Source organism: Mauremys mutica, chromosome 4 (assembly GCF_020497125.1).
Source record: "Mauremys mutica isolate MM-2020 ecotype Southern chromosome 4, ASM2049712v1, whole genome shotgun sequence".
NCBI classification, from domain to species: domain Eukaryota; kingdom Metazoa; phylum Chordata; order Testudines; family Geoemydidae; genus Mauremys; species Mauremys mutica.
In genome coordinates this window covers 135,192,007-135,209,515 of record NC_059075.1, presented here as the reverse complement: position 1 = coordinate 135,209,515, position 17,509 = coordinate 135,192,007, and the positions used below count along the sequence as shown (strand labels likewise).

The 17,509-nt window shown below is 49.1% G+C and overlaps 1 protein-coding gene across 1 annotated transcript in view; it reads right to left on the bottom strand.

Annotated features, from left to right (window-relative positions):
* Positions 1 to 269: 269 nt before the first annotated feature.
* Positions 270 to 17,509, bottom strand: part of BAK1 (BCL2 antagonist/killer 1) — a 33,664-nt gene continuing 16,424 nt past the window's right edge. The window contains exons 3-6 of the mRNA XM_045014697.1: positions 9,265 to 9,400; positions 8,967 to 9,110; positions 5,619 to 5,799; positions 270 to 3,780 (exon numbers count right to left, since the gene is read on the bottom strand). Coding sequence (XP_044870632.1) covers positions 3,676 to 3,780; positions 5,619 to 5,799; positions 8,967 to 9,110; positions 9,265 to 9,400 — 566 coding nt within the window. The 3' untranslated portion in view covers positions 270 to 3,675. The remainder of the gene's footprint in view (positions 3,781 to 5,618; positions 5,800 to 8,966; positions 9,111 to 9,264; positions 9,401 to 17,509) is intronic.

Sequence of the window (17,509 nt, the reverse complement as noted above, 5' to 3'; positions counted from 1 at the left end):
AAGGTAGGTTCCAAATAGACTTAAACTTAAGATATCCCTCCTCCACTCCTCTCCTCAGTGCCTCTGGTAGCTATCTACTTGTGCAACAGTGCCAGCCAGAGACTGAATACAGTACTGCAGATCAGTAATTCATTTAGCAGCTCCTTGCCCTATTTGTCTCATCTCCCAGTTCAAACCTGCCTTTTGTCCACTTAGAAATTAGTGCTAGCAACAGGGATGATTGTCTAGTAAGGTTACGGGGGTAAAAAGCAAATGCCCCAATACAGTCCTTGAGTTTGACGGTGTCCTGTTGAATATTTTTTGAGGTGGCAGAGAATAAACGCAGTAAACAAAGCAAAGGTTCAAGTTTTAAAGATTCCCTTCTTGGGTCTCGTATCACTGACTCCACTGGGACTTGATCACTTACCATAAAGCATCTTATTAAAAAAAAAAATCTACTAGCCTTGAATCTGGTTCCTGGGAAATTGGTTGAAACAAAAAAACAGATAATTCACACATCTGGCAGATTCATAGATTGCAAGGGCAGAAGGGATCACTGTGGTCATCTTGTCTGACCTCCTGGATAGCCCAGGCCACAGAACTTCTCCAAAATAATTTCTAGAGCAAATATTCTAGAAAAAAACATCAAATCATGATTAAAAATGGTCACTGATGGAGAATCCAGCATGGCCCTTGGTAAACTGTTCCGGATCAAAATGATAAGTCAGCATGGTTCTTACAAAGGAAAATCACATCTCACTAATCTACAAGAGTGCTTGGAACATATCAATAGAGCCTGTTGTCATAATTTATTTAGACTTTCCAAAGGCCTCTGACAAGGTCTTGCACAAGAGGCTATTAAAGAAACTAATTAGTCATGAAGAATCCCTGGCATGGGTCAACAAGATTAACAGCAGATGCCTCAAGGTGCTGTACTAGGTCTGGAGTTCAGTGTCATCTGGAAGAGAGGGTGAGCGCTGCAGTGGCAAAATTTGCAGATAATACCCAGTTATTTAGGTTAGGCGAGACCAGAGAGAACACCGAAGAACTCCAGTGGGACCTAATCAAGCCAGATGAACTGGCAACATGATGGGAAGTGATGCTTAGTGTTGATCACTGCAACGTAATGCACACTGAAGGGGGGAGGGGAAAGAGCTCATACAGCGTACAGGGTTCCAAATTAACTGTATCAACTCGGGAGACGGGCCTGGACGTCACAGCTCAGTGAGACCTTCACTCAGTGTGCAGCTGGTGACAAACAGCGAACAAGATGGCAGGATGTATAAGGAGTCAGATGCAGCACGCTATGGAAAATATTCTAATGTCTTTAAAAATCTGTGGTTTGCAGATACTGCGTGTAGTACTGGGAACCCCATTTCCAAAAGGATATTGCATAACAAGAGGAGGTTCAGAGACGGGTGAAGAGAATGGTCAAGGGCCTGGAAGAACACTCATATGAGGGGAAGTTTGCTACCATTTTACCTTAGAAAGGAGAAAAATAAAAGAGGACAAGTATATCAAATAATGAATGGTCTAGAGAAGGGGAGCTAATGTTCTCCTTTCCTGAGCAAGGAGACATTCAATCAACAAAAGCTGGGTCATTCTAACCGATAAAGTAAATACCATATAGACTATAATTAGATAGAGGAACCAGTGCAGATGTTGCTGAGGATTAGCATTTAGCAGGATTCAAAGAGGGCGTGGGAATTTAGATGGATAACAGGAATAGCCTGAATTACCACATTTAATGCTAATACAAATTTCAGAAGGGATATTAAACGTCATGCTTCGGGGTTAAAGCCAATCTCTTAACTATTAGGGATTAGGATGAGGCCTTCATGGGGGCAGATTACCCCAGGTTTTCCTACGGCGGGCTTCTTTCACTTTCCTCTGAAGCACCAGGCCACCGTCTGAGCCAGGTTACCAGACTAGACAAGGCACGGGTCTGATGCACTCTGGCAATCCCTACGAGATCCACCACTGCAACTGCCTAGAAGAGTAATCACAGCATCCCTTTAGCAGCCATCCCAGCTGCCTTCTCCCATCCTACTCCAGTAAGCTGTGCACCGCAGCCAGCAAAGGTTCACGACACAGGCAAAAACGGAAAAATCCCTGATAACGCTTGAGATACTTTTAGTGACGATGGTGCTTCTATCCAGTCTCCAGGATAAAATTAAGTAGTTTGGCCCTAGCTACAGTAGCCTTTAGACAAGAGCCAGGTCCTCAGCTTCAGGGCACTGAAGCCATATATTAGCTGATAACAGGCTCTCCCACTCTCCTTTGACCAGAAGATAGTTTGGCTCCCTCCCCACTGGCTGGCCGAACAGTGCTAGAAATGGGGTTAGCAGGAATTGGGTCTAAACCCAGTCTGAGGCCCAGGTGGACATAGCCTAAATCCAGTCACAGTTTGCAAGCTTTACACAGTAACCTGAAGTGGGAAGCACAGATGGACCCAAGCCTCAGATCCAGATTTAGAAACCCCACGCTCACTGCACAAAAGCTCAGGGGATTTCAAAGCGGGGGCTCTGCTTTGCCGCCACTCTGAATAACTGCCAACAGGGAGCGGTTTACAATCTCCAATCACGGACAGAAATACAGGAGTCAAGTGAGAGGGGCCCCGCCAGACGGATTCTCCATAGAAAGTTTTGTGGATGAAGACCATCATCTACTGTGCCTGTAAGCCAAACACTGCAGACTTGGGATGGTGCATCACAATCCAGAACGTTCACTCCTGATTTACCCCAGGATTTTTAACCTGACCGTATTTTAGTGTTTGAAAACCAGCCGTTCCCTTATACACCTGCTGCCACCCTGAAGTTCAGGCTTCTGCGTTCCCCTAGGAAGGGCTGGCAACCAGGACCACTAGCACAGTCCTAGGATGCTGCTCTGTTTAGGTGTCTGCGATGTCCCTGGGAGGAAAAGCAGATCTCCAAATTCAGATCCTGACAGGATCAGTCTGTCATTTTGTCTGGGGGCAACTGGATTTCTAGTCATGATTGTCACATGTCAAACAGTGTATTTGTTTAGAGATGGACACAGATGTTCTTTTAAAGTAACCGGAAAACTAAGAATCTGGGCTTGGTAGGCTGGAAGCAAGAGAAGGTAAGAGCAAAACCCCCTGGACTCTCCAGCACTGGCTGACCCCCTCCAATGACTTACAAGCAGAGACTAACGGCTGTGGCTATAATCCTGTTATGCGAAGGCAGGCGAGATCTGGGCTGAGATCCATTAGAGGATGTTCTGTGCCTTTCCCTGGGAGGGCTCTTAAGAATGCCACTGAGTGGATGCGAGAGACACGTGCATTACTTTAGAAACGTCTGTTCCTCTAATGGGGCTTCTCCAGTTTCTGTACACTGCAGGAGCCTGTAACCCTCGCCCATCGCTGCATGTTGGGAATGTCATCGTGCTGATGTTCCTGACTGCTGCATTCAACCTTTGGATGAGATAATTCAATCCCTCCCCACCCCCACCCCCAAAATCCCCCCATTAACGCCTCTCTGTGTAGTCCTTGGCAGTCTCCCCACGGATGGCAGTCTCTCCGTGGATGGTGCTGTCTCCGAAGAGGAGTCATCATTTCCAAACTGCTCTCCCTTGTTTGTTCCCTGAGCCCCTCTCTCTCAGGAGATGTCTTTATGATGGAGTGGAGTATTGAGAGAGAGAGTTTGGCCAGATCGCTGGCCTCGGCCTCCACTCCAGTCATGGGCTGAAGAAGCGTCGTACCACCAAATGACCCAGCAGGACCACGACCAACACCCCCATCATGTACAACACGTAAACGTTATCCAACTCCAGTGCTGCCACCTAGCAGGAGAGAGAATTGGCAGGTGAAAGACACAGCAACAGGATGATCCAATTGCACTAGTGTTTCTGGTATGCCTGGCACTCAGACATCACCTGGGTTGCTTTTTGCACAAACTTGGCAGCACTGGATTCATTAAAATATGCTCGTGCTCTGCCCTGCAACTGAATGAGCCAGATTCTGATCCCCTTTACACCATGGTAAACCCACAGAAACTTCAGATCTTCATCATCAGTGAATAAGTGTTTTCATCCATCAGCCAGCTCTAGTGTACACACAATAGGCATGCCTGCTGCAGCTAAGGGGTCCCATCAGCCCTTTACTTTCAGTACAGCAGTTTCGATATAAAAACATAGGAACGGCCAGACTGGGTCAGACCAATGGTCCCTCTAGCCCAGTATTCTGTCTTGCGACAGTGGCCAGTGCCAGATGCTTCAGAAGGACTGAACAGAACAGGTAGTGATCCATCCCCTGTCATCTACTCCCAGCTTCTGGCAGTCAGAGCTAGGGACATCCAGAGCATGGGGTTGCATCCCTGACCATCTTGGCTAATAGCCATTGATGGACCTATCCTCTATGAACTTATATAATTTTTTTTGAGCCCCATTATAGTTTTGGCCTTCACAAAATCCCCCTGGCAAGGAATTCCACAGATTGACTGTGCATGGTGTGAAGAAGTACTTCCTTTTGTTTGTGTTAAAACTGCTGCCTACTAATTTCATTTCCCCCTTCTCATAACACAAGAATTAGATTCTCTGTTTCTTGTGTTATGAGAAGGGGTAAATAACACTTCCCTATTCACTTTCTCCACACCATCCATGATTTTTACAGGCCTCTATCATACACCCCCCAGCCTCCTCCCTGCAGCTGTCTCTTTTACAAGCTGAAAAGTCCCTGTTTTTTAATCTCTCCTCATATGTTAGTTGCCCTTCTCTGTACCTTTTAGTTGCTCTTCTCTGTACCTTTTCCAATTCTAATACATCTTTTTTGAGATGGGGTGACCAGAACCCCATGCTGGTGTGGGTGAACCATGGATTTATATAGTGGCATGATGATATTTTCCATCTTATTATCTATCCCTTTCCTAAGGGGATATGGCTCTCATCTCTTCTGTTATCGGACACTCACTAACATGGCAGGAGAAGGACCTCACCCAGAGCTACACTTTCTACGCTGCCCTCAAATTTGGAGTGCCTCATTTTTCAGATGTCCAGCTTTAAACAACCAGGGCCTGATTTGCTGAGCACACTCAACTTCCGCCAGAGACGACAGGAGTTGTGGGCGCCTAGACCTCCTGAGAACTGGGTTGCTTGTACACACAGGGAGGGTGCTTAGGGTAGTAGACATGGGCTGGGGAAACCCCGGTTCAATTCCCTGCTCTGCCACAGGCTCCCTATGTGACCTTAGGCAAGTCGTTTAGCCTCGCTGTGCCTCAGTTTCCCACCTGTACACTGGAGATAATACCACTGGCCTGCTACACAGAGGTGTTGCAAAGGTAAATATAGAAAAGTTTGTGAGGTGCCCAAATATCATGGAGATGGGGGCCATGTAAGTACCTTAGATAAATAGATACTGGTGTTTATGTGTGGATTAAGTACCTAATTTTAGGTTCCAAGTTTGAACATTTTGGCCTAACTCCTGAAACATCCCCGCAGCTGGCTGCATTCTGATGCCTCCCACTCTGCGCCACAGCATCCCCAACTGGTCAGAGCTCAGCTGCAAGCTCCTCTGACCCAATTTGACCAGCAACACTGCTCACAAGCCCACCTAAGCGAGGAATCGTGCTGACCCTAGCCCGGCCCACCTGCCCTGCAGAGAAAAAAAAGCCAGGCTCACTTACCCATCCTCCTTGGTCGGCGATCCACTGGGCGATGCGGTTGCGGAGCACGAATTCTGCCACGTAGCGAGCGATGCTCCGGAGGAAGCCGGTCACCCCGTGCTGGTACACATGAATCGCCATCCGGTAACCGAACCCCAGCAGTGCAATCACCCTGCCCCAGTTAATGCCGCTGTCAAACAAGCTGTAACAGAACCAGACCTCCTGGTTAAATAAACCACAACACACTGGTTCTGGTGCTCTGCCGCCCCCTGTTGGGCTGCTCCGTCCACTCACATTGCCCTGCAGCTGGTGGAATGTCCAGGGGTTCACAGGTGTATCCTATGCACCCCTGGAGCACTCTCAGCCCTCAAGCTACATCCTACCCTGACAAATTTAGTAACAGCTTAGTGGTGAAAAACAAATACAACTAACTGCGCAGTTCTGCTCTCCCACACGCTCAACCACAACCACTAACAGTTTGCGCTCTGTGAGCTGTAGCTATCCTGGAAGGAACACATTCGCCCTGGGGCTTTATCTATGCAACAGAGATATGCAGGTTTAAACAGGACTGTGGCCCAGGCATATTAGGACATGATTTTTGTTTCGCCTGGATGCATAAAAATTAAATACCTCCCGCAGGGCTGGATTCTGATCTCACTTTAGCCTGCCAGCTCTTTAGGGCAAGGATGGACTTCCAACATATATCTGTGCAGCATCAACCCAACGGGGTCCCAGTCCTGATCTGAGCTTCCAGGTGCATACAAACAACAGCCGTTTACATGGGGTTTCGCACCAGTGTCACTATACTGAGTTACTCCTGATTTACACCAGAGTATGTGTGACGAGAATCAGGCCCCGGGTTTTAACCTGGGTGCCTGTCATGGCTATTTCTGTTCGCACCACTGCAGAGAAACTGTTCTCATGCAGGTATCCATCCTGTCCCAAAGCAAAAAGATGAGGATCTTCATAGTGCAAATGGGGGCCTTCCAGAGCATCATGGAAAGAGACGAGTTAGTGTTGACGGAGGAAGGAACAACACTGAAAAGGCAGGATGGAGAGTGAGTGACAGAGGTTAATTTACCTGTTTGCTGTGCGTTAACCGCCTCAGGATGGCAAAGCGTGGCTTCCCGAAGAAAGGGAGCAGGAAGAAAGGACAGAAGAGACAGTTAGGCAATGTACAGCGTGGGCCTGGGGGCAAGGCGAGGAGAGGAGTGTTGGTGTGGAGCCTGTCAGTGTCGAGAAGCTGCCTCTCCTTCCTAGCATTGCCGTGACACAGGGCTAACATTTGTACAAGGCCTGGCCTAACGAGGGAGGAAGTGGATAGGGAATTAGACTGGGCCTCAAGGTTTAATCTCCAGCTCAACCTGAGGCAAATCGCTTAATCTTCTCTGTGCCTCTGATCCCCAGTTGTGAAAGGGAGCTAAGCCTTCCCCCCATCACAGGGGGCCTGCAGGGATAGAATCCATTGGTGGTTGTGAGGTGCTCAGATACCATGGTGATGCAGGGCATGAGAGTACTCAGACAGAATGAGGCCTCTAGGGGCTATCACACAATAGGGGAGATAGCCGGGGGGCAAGTGGGAAGGGAACCAGTGTCTCCTCAGGGGCCTTTGGGTTCACCAGACATGCCTGCCGTCTTCCCCTTCACCCCGGGATAAGCCACCTCACCTGTGGCCAGGCAAGCAGTAGCAGCAGAGGGGTGAAGTGCTTTCCTCTATTTCCTCTCTGATATGGGAGGGACATCTAAAGGGCACGTGGGGCCACTGGACTGTACGAAATCCAGCACTCTAGGAAGCTGCCCTGATCCCCCTGCATCTCTGCAGCCATTTCAACACAGCATGCATTAGTCAACGCGCCAAGTCCGTCGGGCTGCTCTTGAAATTGAAAGGTTTCCGGACACCACTAGTCCATTGCTCGGTTTTAGACACAGACAGCAGGCTTCTCCCACTGCCTCCAAGCTATTCTCAGTGCAAGGGGCACCAGGAAACCGATGAGAGGGTCTGTTAGGGTGACCAGATGTCCCAATTATATAGGGACAGTCACAATTTTTGGGTCTTTTTCTTATATAGGCTCCTAATTACCCCCCACCCCATCCCAATTTTTCACACTTGCTGTCTGGTCACTGTAGAGTCTATGCCAGTCCCGGTGTGAGTTACAGCAGCCTGGGAGACTGAGGACTGGTGTAACGAAGTGGAGATCTGCCCTTCCCCCTTCACGGGGGTGGAACATGCCCAGCCCAGGAGCCAGCACCACCAGCTTTATGCCAGCTCAGAGTTCACACAGGGATGGTCAGTTACAGCCAGAATCCAGTCCCTTTTGCACAGCCCGAGGAGCTGGGAGGATCACATGGGAAGATCTAGCCCTGTGCGTTTTCTGAACTACCAGAACAGGCTCCCTCTCCATCCGCTGACCTCTGAGAAAGACTCTCCTCCTACGGCGAAGAGACGATCAGAGTCCCAACTCCTTAGACTCTTTGCTTTCACTTTTCACCCCCCACCCCCACCCCCGGCCCCGCAACAGCAGGGCAGGAGGACGGGCAGACAACACCTTCCTTAGAGGACTGTGGAGTAACGAGGTCTGCAGGTACCTAAGATCAAAGGCTAGACTGAGCTGGTTCAAGGTGTCTGATTGTCAGAGGCACTGAGGCCCTGCAGGGCCCACTGCCTGAAGCTGTGTTTGCTTAGCACCGACTGGAAATCAGGCCCTGCGCTTTTAACCATCAAGCCTTTCTGATTGTGAAGAAAAACCTTCCCAATGGGGGCTGACGCAGGGCTGCCCAAGAATGAAACAGTGACTATATTCCCCTCTTGTGCTGGTTTTACACCAGTGTAACTCCAGACATCGGTAAAATCCCTCCTGATGTCACAGAGAGGAGAGCCAAGCCCCACAGCTCTGCCAGCTCAACTAGTGTTTAGTTGTCATGATTAGGTTTGAGAGTGATAGGGCAGATTTTCACCACGGGAGGCCAGCAGGCCATCCATCCTTCTGCATGCTCACTAGCACATGCAAGGACTGCCAGTGCATTTGCAAACGGGACCGAAGACCCATTTACACATTGCCAACATCTGACATGGATGTATGATGACAGGCGCAAAAGCAGACAGGCGGAAAATGCGGGCACATTTCAGACACTGCTTCATGAAACGCCAGCCTTCCATTGTGAAGTAGTTCACGGCTGATACCAGCTTCTCTGGGATTGTGGGCTGGGGTTGGGGGGGAATTTGGGTGCCAGCTATCCTGGTATTGGGGGCAGAGCTTGGGTAAAACAATGCCAATTTTCGCTCCTCTGATTTTCACCCTGCGTGCCAGTCGGACCCTCTCTGCGACATCACCGGCGTTCCTTGGGAGTGCTGGGAGCTGGCTGCCTTACCTGGAGGCTATCTTGGTGAAGTACTCGTAGGCATTGTCCTTCGTGGGCTGCAGGGTCTTCAGCATGTTCCGGAACTCTGCGTCATACCGCAGGTTGATGTCATCTCCGATGATGGCCAGGCGCCTGCCCACCTGGTTACTGGTGCTGCCAAGAGGATGGAAAGCATTAGAGATGGGCCCAACTTCCACGCAGGGCCAGGAGGATGCAGGGTCAGGCCACAAATAGGGTGTGAATCCCACCCTGAACATGGATTGTGTTGGGTGATGTACGATTCAGTCTGTAATGAGAAGAGCTTTACCTGCCCGGCTCCTGCTGGATCTCGGCAATCTCGGGGTCCATCGGCACCTCCCCTCCGCCCTCTTCCCTCTCCTGCTGGTAGCGGTAGAAGGCATAGCTCCGGAACACCTCCTCGGTCTCCTGGGCCACCTGATCTTCTGAGGGGGAGACAATGATTGGCAGGGTCAGGCAGGCAGCACCTCTGGGGTGCGCAGGAGTGAGGAAACTCCTCCTTATCCTCATGCTCTTATAACACTGGGGAAACTGCGGCCTCTCCCATATCCTTTGAGACAGTGTGTCCCCATGGCACTAACCCCTGCGCTGCTGCATTCTCTGTCGTTCTGATGGACCAAATGACCACTGTGCTCCTTAGATAGCAAGCCCTTCGCACCAGGGACTGGCTCTGCAGATCGGTCTGCAGGGGTCTGCTGTGCTTTGGGGGCTCTAGAAACCAGCAGAAGAGCCCTCTGAGGCTTGAAGCACTGTCAGATGCCATGTGAAACACCTGGGCTTGCCCTCTATGCAGAGCTGCACCAGTGTGATTAAATTAAACCAGTGCCAAAGGCGGTCTGGGAGACCTTATTCTGGCCTGACCTAGTGTTATTTCAGCTTAGCTGAAGTCAATTAGAAAGGGGTTTAAAGTGAACTGAAACGATAATACTCAGATATGCTTTTCATCTCTCTCTCTCATACAGAGGTCAGTATCATCATCTCCGTTTTACAGATGGGAAAACTGAGGCACAGAGTAGGGATGTCACTTGCTCAGGTTCATCCAGCAGGCCACTGATACATCTGGGAACAGAACCCAAGTCTCCTGAGTCCCTGTCCAGTGCTCTCTCCACTGCCCCACATAATAAAGCCACTCAAACTGAAATAAGCATTTCCACACGACTTTGTACCGATATAACTAAATCAGTTTAACTAAACCAGTGCAATTTTTTAGTTAGACACGGCCGCAGGAACAAGCCTCACTACAGGATCAAATGAGGGCTGAACTTGGACCTTGGAGGGAGCATATTAGTGGCAAATAGGGTAAGAAAATTAGATACGTTCAAGACAAAACAAGAGGGAGACCCTTTAAAAACACGAGGATTCCCATATCAAAGATACAGCCACAGACCATGGGGCTCCCACCCCAAGTTACATGCAGAGAGCATGCTCCAGAAGGAGAGGAATTCAAACAGATGTGATTCAGTCACATCTCGGACAGCCTCTGTTTTTTGGAAGCTCGACTTGAGACTTGGATTTTTCAGAAGTGCTGAGAACCCACAGCTCGCTCGCACTGATTTCAACTTCAGCTGCAGGCGCTCAGCACCTCTGAAAATCCAAGCCCCAAGGTATCTAAAATCAGGCACTGAAAAAAGCCCTAGAGGCTGCCAAAAAAATCAGTGGTCAACTTCAAAGGTGTTAGCTTCATGTTTTATTGCTTTTAAACAAACATGCACCCACATAAACAAACCAAAGCAAACTTTCTCATGAGTGGCTTTCTAAAAATGAGGTGTACAGGAGAATTTTTATCCCCAAGAAGCAATGCCAATTCTCATGATTTTATCACAGGTTTCACAATAGTTGATGTCATTCTTAAAGACCCAGCTGCTGGAGTCAGGTGATTAGGTAAAAAAAAATAGTTTCTGGCCTTTGTGTTTGTGGAGAAAAGCTTGAAAATGCAGATTCCTAACCGTTTCAGAGAGTTAGTCAGAGAGTTTATGGCCAAATGGGAACGCTAGATCATGCAGTCTGATCTCCTTTGTAGCACAGGCCACCAACACACCCTGCACCCACACACTGACCAAACAACTGAAATGAGACCAAAATATTACAGCTCCCAGGAGACCAGACTATTATGAGCCACAGACAGAGAACAGGAGGGACAGAGGTATATCAACGCCTAAGGCCTTGACAAAGGCAAGGAAAGATTGAGAGATGCCCAGATAATCCTGGCATGTGACCTGTGCCCCAGGTGAAAAAAAAAACCAACCCAAGTTCACTGCCAAGCTGACCTGGGGAGAAATTCCTTCCTGACCCCACATATGGCAATCAGTTAGACCCTGAGCACATGAGCAAGAACCAGCCAGCCAAGCACCCAAGACAGAGGATGCTCAGTGCCACCTCAGAACTGTGGCTCTTCCAGTGCAATGTCCCATCTCCAGCTGTGCCTCAAAGGAGGGGGGGGGGGGAAACTCTCCCAGAATACACGAGTGTGGGGAGCAAAATCCCTTCCCGACCCCTGCTGGTGTCTGCCTGAAAACCTGAAGCATGAGCTTTTAGGAACATAAGACATAAACTAGAAGTGAGCCCGAGGGCTGCTGAGTGCTCCCCCCACCATCACAAACAACCCCACCATAAAATCGTGCTCAAATTTGTCCATCTCTCTCTTAAAACAAATTAAATTGTTTGGCCCTTCCTCCTTCCCCCTCCCCACTAACTCCTAGTGGAAGCCTGTCCCAGAACCTCACCCCTCTGATGGTTAGAAACCTTCTAATTCCCAGCCTCAGTTTGCTCATGGCCTGTTTATATCCACTTGTTCTTGTCCCAAAAATGTCTTTCCCCTTAAATAACTGCACCCTCCTGGTATTTATAGAGAGTAATCCTAGCACCATCGGCCTTATTGTTACATTAAACAAGCCAAGCTCTTCCAGTCTCCTCTCATAAGCTAGCCCCTCCATTCCCCTGATCATCCTAGTAGCACTTCTTTGCACCTGTTCCGGTTTGAATTCATCTTTCTTGCACCCGAACTGTATGCAGGATTCCAGATGAAGTCTTACCAGTGCCTCCTACAAGGGCATGAATCCTTCTCTTCATATAGCTTATGGTCCGAAAGGACCATTAGATCACCTAGCCTGACCTGCATGTCACAGGCCATTGCATTTCACCCAGGTACTGCTGTAAAGAGCCCAATAACGAGTTAAATTAAAACATTTCAGTCCTCTGAAGTCTAAACCATTGTGTGTCACCAGCAGAGAACAGGAAAGACTAAGACTAAGGTGCATCGATATAGCAGCCCATTGTAATGGCAGGGAATAGATTAGGTGAGATGTGTCGAGTTCAGACACCGGGAGGCAAATGAAAAGAATTCAATATTGATTAGTTTTAAAAATCTCATTCTGTGATTTTTTTTTGGAGGGCAGGGGCCTAGCACAATTGGGTCTGGGTCCAAGACTGAGACTCCAATGCCAATAATAATTTTTGAACACTCGAGGTTGGCCCTACTGCCCATGTATATGCCTTGTTGTTTGTAAGTGCGAATGTCTCAATGTGAATTGTTACTGGAATCATAGACCGCTATAAATATCTGGCAAGTGGGAGCCAACCCATCAACCCAGCCCGGCATCTCTCTGCAGCCACTGCAGGATTGTTCCCTACAAGGTATTTCCTAACAATACGTCTGGTCTAGTTATAAATAGCCCAAGCGATGGGGCTGCCACTGCTTTCCCTGCAAGGATTCTTGTACAGCTGTATAGATTCGCCGGGTGAGTGTGGACACGAAGGCTTGCCTAAGCCATTTTTGTGCCGTCCCTTCTTATTTGATCGCTTGCTATCTGAGCTCACTTACACCAGTTTGTCTGGCAGCTACAAATGTCATCTGGGTTTGTGTGTCCTTTGCGTGACCTGGTGACGACAACCGGAAGAAAGCCGTGCTCTCACACAGCATTGCTTCAGATGCTTTAACCACTAAATTCTACACACATACTCACACCATGTGGCTTCAGCAGCATTCCTAGCATCAAACCAGGGGCAAAGAATGTTTCCTTTCTATGGCTGAAATGTCTCTCTGGAGCACTTGAGCCTTGTTCTGATCCCTCTGCACAGAGGTGAATTTTCGCATGACTTCAGGCCAGTCGCTTGACTCCCAGAGCCCCAGAGAACTGTGCTGCTGCAAAACAGGAACCTCGCTTAAACCCAGGTGATGCATCTGAAGCCGAGCTGCCCTGCAGAAAGGCTGCTGCTCGCCCATCCAGACATCTCTACCCCTGCTCTGCACCAGCGGGCATCCAAACCCTCTGCTTTATAACAAAGACAGAGGAGAGATAAGTCACTAGCACGGCGGGATGGGTCTGAGGCTCAGCCAGAGGTAGGGGGCAGGGGGTGTTTTGGATAAGCCTGTGATTGTTTCTGGACACAGCCGCTTCTTCTCCAGAGTCACGATTGTAAACAGCTCTGGGCTTGGAACGCCAGGTATTCTGGGCTCAACGCATAACATGCAGAGCAGTCACCTGGTTGACTGTGCAAGGAAAAAACAAAGCAGGCTCCCACACGCGCTCAGGAAGTGAGCTAGCAGGGTAAAGGTGGCTGGATCCACGGAACAAAGGCTGGGGTAGAGTTTCCCTGCTGTTACTATGGTGGTGCAGACAGGCACTCTCGACATTGTTGGCTCCCACGCTGGAAGGAAAAATCTAGTGGACACGAGGCCTGTGTTAGGGTTTGTCTCCGTTTGGAAATTTACCATAACAGCTATTCCAGAATCAGAATGTCCACATGTAGGGAGTCCCCAGCTAAGCACGGCAGCTCTTAAGAACCAATGGTAATAGACACCTTATAATGCCCAGTATTACATAGATCAGGGTCCCTATGGTTGACCCCAACCAGCTAATTTGTGTTAAGTTACAAATTGCCTTGTCTACACTATGGTTAAACATGTTAAACAGCACACCTTGCCTAGTGCAGACAAAGGTATTGGCTTAATTAAGACTATTCACCTGCTTAAATATAAAGTACGTGCATAAGCATTTGTAGGATCAGAGTCTAAATGCCGACACAAGGTGCAAAGCAGTGGAGTACGGGGCCCATATACATTTAAACTCAGGTCTGGGCATGGGCCATTCATATGCGTTTCAGAGGTGCCAAGTACTTGCAGTTCCCATTGACTTCAGGCGGATTTGTGGGTCCTTAGCAAGTCTGAGAAATCAAGCCAAGATCACTCCAATAACACAATTATGGCTAGGAAATAGATAACTGAGTAATTGACAAACGGATAGATGGATGCAGACAGTGAGTCAGAGACACTGTGAGGTTACACAAAATTTAGGTTGTGTAAATAAAGGGATTGGGGGGGGGAATGACAAACACCCCACCCCCACCCTTCCCCGCCGATACTTTCTGAGGTTGTTTTTGATTCAGCGAGAACAGATTTATTTGGATGTAAACAATTCCCGGACTGTGACAACGCGGAAGGCAAGGGTGTACTGCTGGCCAAAGGGGAACCAGAAAACGAAACTGACTGACTCACAGTTTCAATGAAACACAGAAGAGTAAATAAACAGCATGAAAAACAAAGAGGAGATAGGCTGCAAAAAAAAAACCAAACAAAAAACCACTTTCTGTTTTAATAACCCCAGATGTTATTACTAGTAACACAGGGACAGAAGTATTCTGGGACAGGGCCCGTCTTTTTGTTCTGTGTTTGTACAGCCCCTAGCACAAGGGGGTCCTGGCCCAGGACTGGGGTCCTAGGTGATCCAACAATATAAATAATAATCTTTCTGAAATATATATTTTTCAAATGCTACCCGACATCAGTGTAACACCAGCAGGTCTATAATTGAGAAATCTCCTCAACACTTTAAAAAAAAAAAAGATATGCCGCGTCATGACCAGCTCCCAGTACATTCTGAGTCAGAGTCTTGGCATGCAGTTGCTCTGCATAGCGTGCTGCTTAGAGGGGGATTGTGCAAAGGTGGCTTAGAACTCAGCTCCCCTTTGGCTCTGCACTAGAAGGGGGATAGTGCAATGTGCTTTACTTCAGCTGGCTACCTGTGGATCAAACTGCAGCCAGGGATCAATGTGGCATAGGGGCATCTTGGCCACATCCCTTTCCCGGTAGGCAAGCCCCCTTTTCCCTGCTATGCCAGCAGTGGGGAGAGGAAGCATCATAAAAGCCCCTACCCTGGCTCTACACCCCCCACCTTGCACCGGGGCGATCCTCTGGGGCAGCTTCGAGGCTACAGTCTCCCTGCAGAGTGGTGCAAAACAGATGCTCTGCGAGGAAGAATCGACCCCATTGTCTTTTAGGCTATGTCTACACGACAGACCGGACAGCAGCACAACTGTACCGCTGCAGCTGAGCCACTGTAAGGTCCCCCATGTAGCTGCTCTACGCCGGCAGGAGAGGGCTCTCCCGATGGCATAATTAAACCACCCCCAACGAGCAGTGGTAGCGATGTCGGCGGGTGAGCGTCTCCTGCCCACATGACGCTGTCCACACCGGTACTTTTGTCGGTGAAACTTATGGCGGCTGGGGGGGGTGTGTGGTTTTTTCACACCCCTGACCGACAAAAGTGCTAGTGTAGACAAAGCCTCAGATTGTCAACTCCTCAGGGCAATGACCTCATCTGGTATGGCCCCAAGAACGCCATCAGCATTTAAACAGTGATAATGAATGACCTACCCCGAGGGTGTCTTTTCAAATCTTGGGAGACATCAGTCAAGAACAGCCCTAATGCACTAAAAGGTGCATGTGTTTATACAAAGGCTGTTATCAGAGGGCAGCTACAAACCAAATTGTACCTGCTGCAGCTTCCCACTCCCCCACCCCCCAACAATGGATGCATGGATGCAACACAATCAGGACTAGGACTCAGGAGTGCTTGGTCTGATTCTCAACTCTGCCAGTAGCCTACGGGGTGGCCCTGGGAAAGTCACCCCACTGCTCCATGCCTCAGTTTCCCCATCGTTAAATTGGAGACAATGATGCTGACCTCCTTTGTAAAGTGCTTTGAGAGCTACTGATGAAAAGTGCTATGCATTATTATTAATAACCCTGGTTTAAGCGAAATCAGAAGTGGGCCAGCAGTTTCATTTGACATCATGTCAAATACATCTCAGGGGGGTACTGAGTAAGAGTCTGGCAGCTATACAGTGGAAGGGGTTTCCCTTTCAATGTACTGCATGGAATGGTCTCTTCTGGCCTAGCTCTGTTAGTGAGCGAATGCCAAATTGTCTTTGCCACAAGGGGAAGTTTCCCCTGTATGCTGGCTCTCCCTTGGTGGGGCAGCAGAAGTTGAGACAATATTTGCTGCGTCTTGATATCTTTAAACCATCGCTGTGATTTTCAAACTCCGCTTTTTAGAAATCTGCGCAACACCAAGGGAACTAGATAGCTCAGGGGGCTGGAAATGTAATGTGGAGGTGAAAGGATGACTCTAGCCCACATCAACAGTAATTTAAAGTAGCTGCCAACTGATAGATGTGCGATGGTCTACGTGAAATGAATTTGGTGGGTCTCAGTTCAGTTCCCAGTGGACAAGCGTCCCTATCATAAAACCCACCACCCACCAGGGGGACTAGTTGAGTCCTGATCAGGGGCAATCTCAGCAGAGGCCAAGGATTGAATAAGCCATGGGGACTGATCCATCTTCTCACCCTAGAGGAGATTCCTCCAGGCCAGAGTCATGCTGGCATGGCAATGTGGGACAATCTTGCAAAAGGGATGACTGGAGGTCATCCTTCTCCAGAGCTGTCAGGCTGGCACAGAACTGCACAGCGAGGAGTAAGCAAAGCCCTGGGGCTGCAGTCCGAAGGCTCACCTTGCTCTGCTCAACATTTGATTTCAGTTTTGGGTGGATATTTTTTAGTCCTCACGCGGCCTCTGACTCAGGCAGGTCACTTCCCCTTGCGCTGAGGTAGGTGCTAAGTGTTTACTCATTTGCCTCTGCCAGTGAGTTCACCGCAGAACAAACCGACGCAGGAAACAGCATGCATTAATATTGCTGCAGAGCGCTTGGACGTAGAGTGGGGTGAACGGCCTGGGGGAGGGGGGAAATTGATTGTATTACAGCACGGTAGTAGATGGGCCCCGTAAATCTTGCCTGGACATGCTGCTTCCCCTATTGACAGGACAGAAATAACTTGCTTTCTTGTGCCTCAGAGAGCTGGGAGTGGGGTGGAAGGATAGCTAGCTCCACAGGGCTGACAATTTGGCCAGATCTCTCTCCTTTGCCCAGCAACAGACCTCCATCCACTCCAGAAGGTGCTGCAAGAGAGCACCATGCAGCGACCTATTTTGCTATCCTTCACAGGCTAAGAGAAAGAAGGGACCATCAGATGGGTCATAAATAAGGCTGCGAGTCTGACACAGAAGTCACGGATTCCATGACTTTTCGGGACCTCCATGACTGCTGCAGCGACCAATGTGGCTGACCCCAGGGCCGTCCTGGGGCCAGCCACCCTGGGGCCAGCCGCTGGGGCAGCTGGAGTGATCCTGGAGGCTGCCTGAGCAGTGGTCTCTGAGGGACTAGGAGCAGCGGGCGGCCAAGGGTAATCAGCCCCCA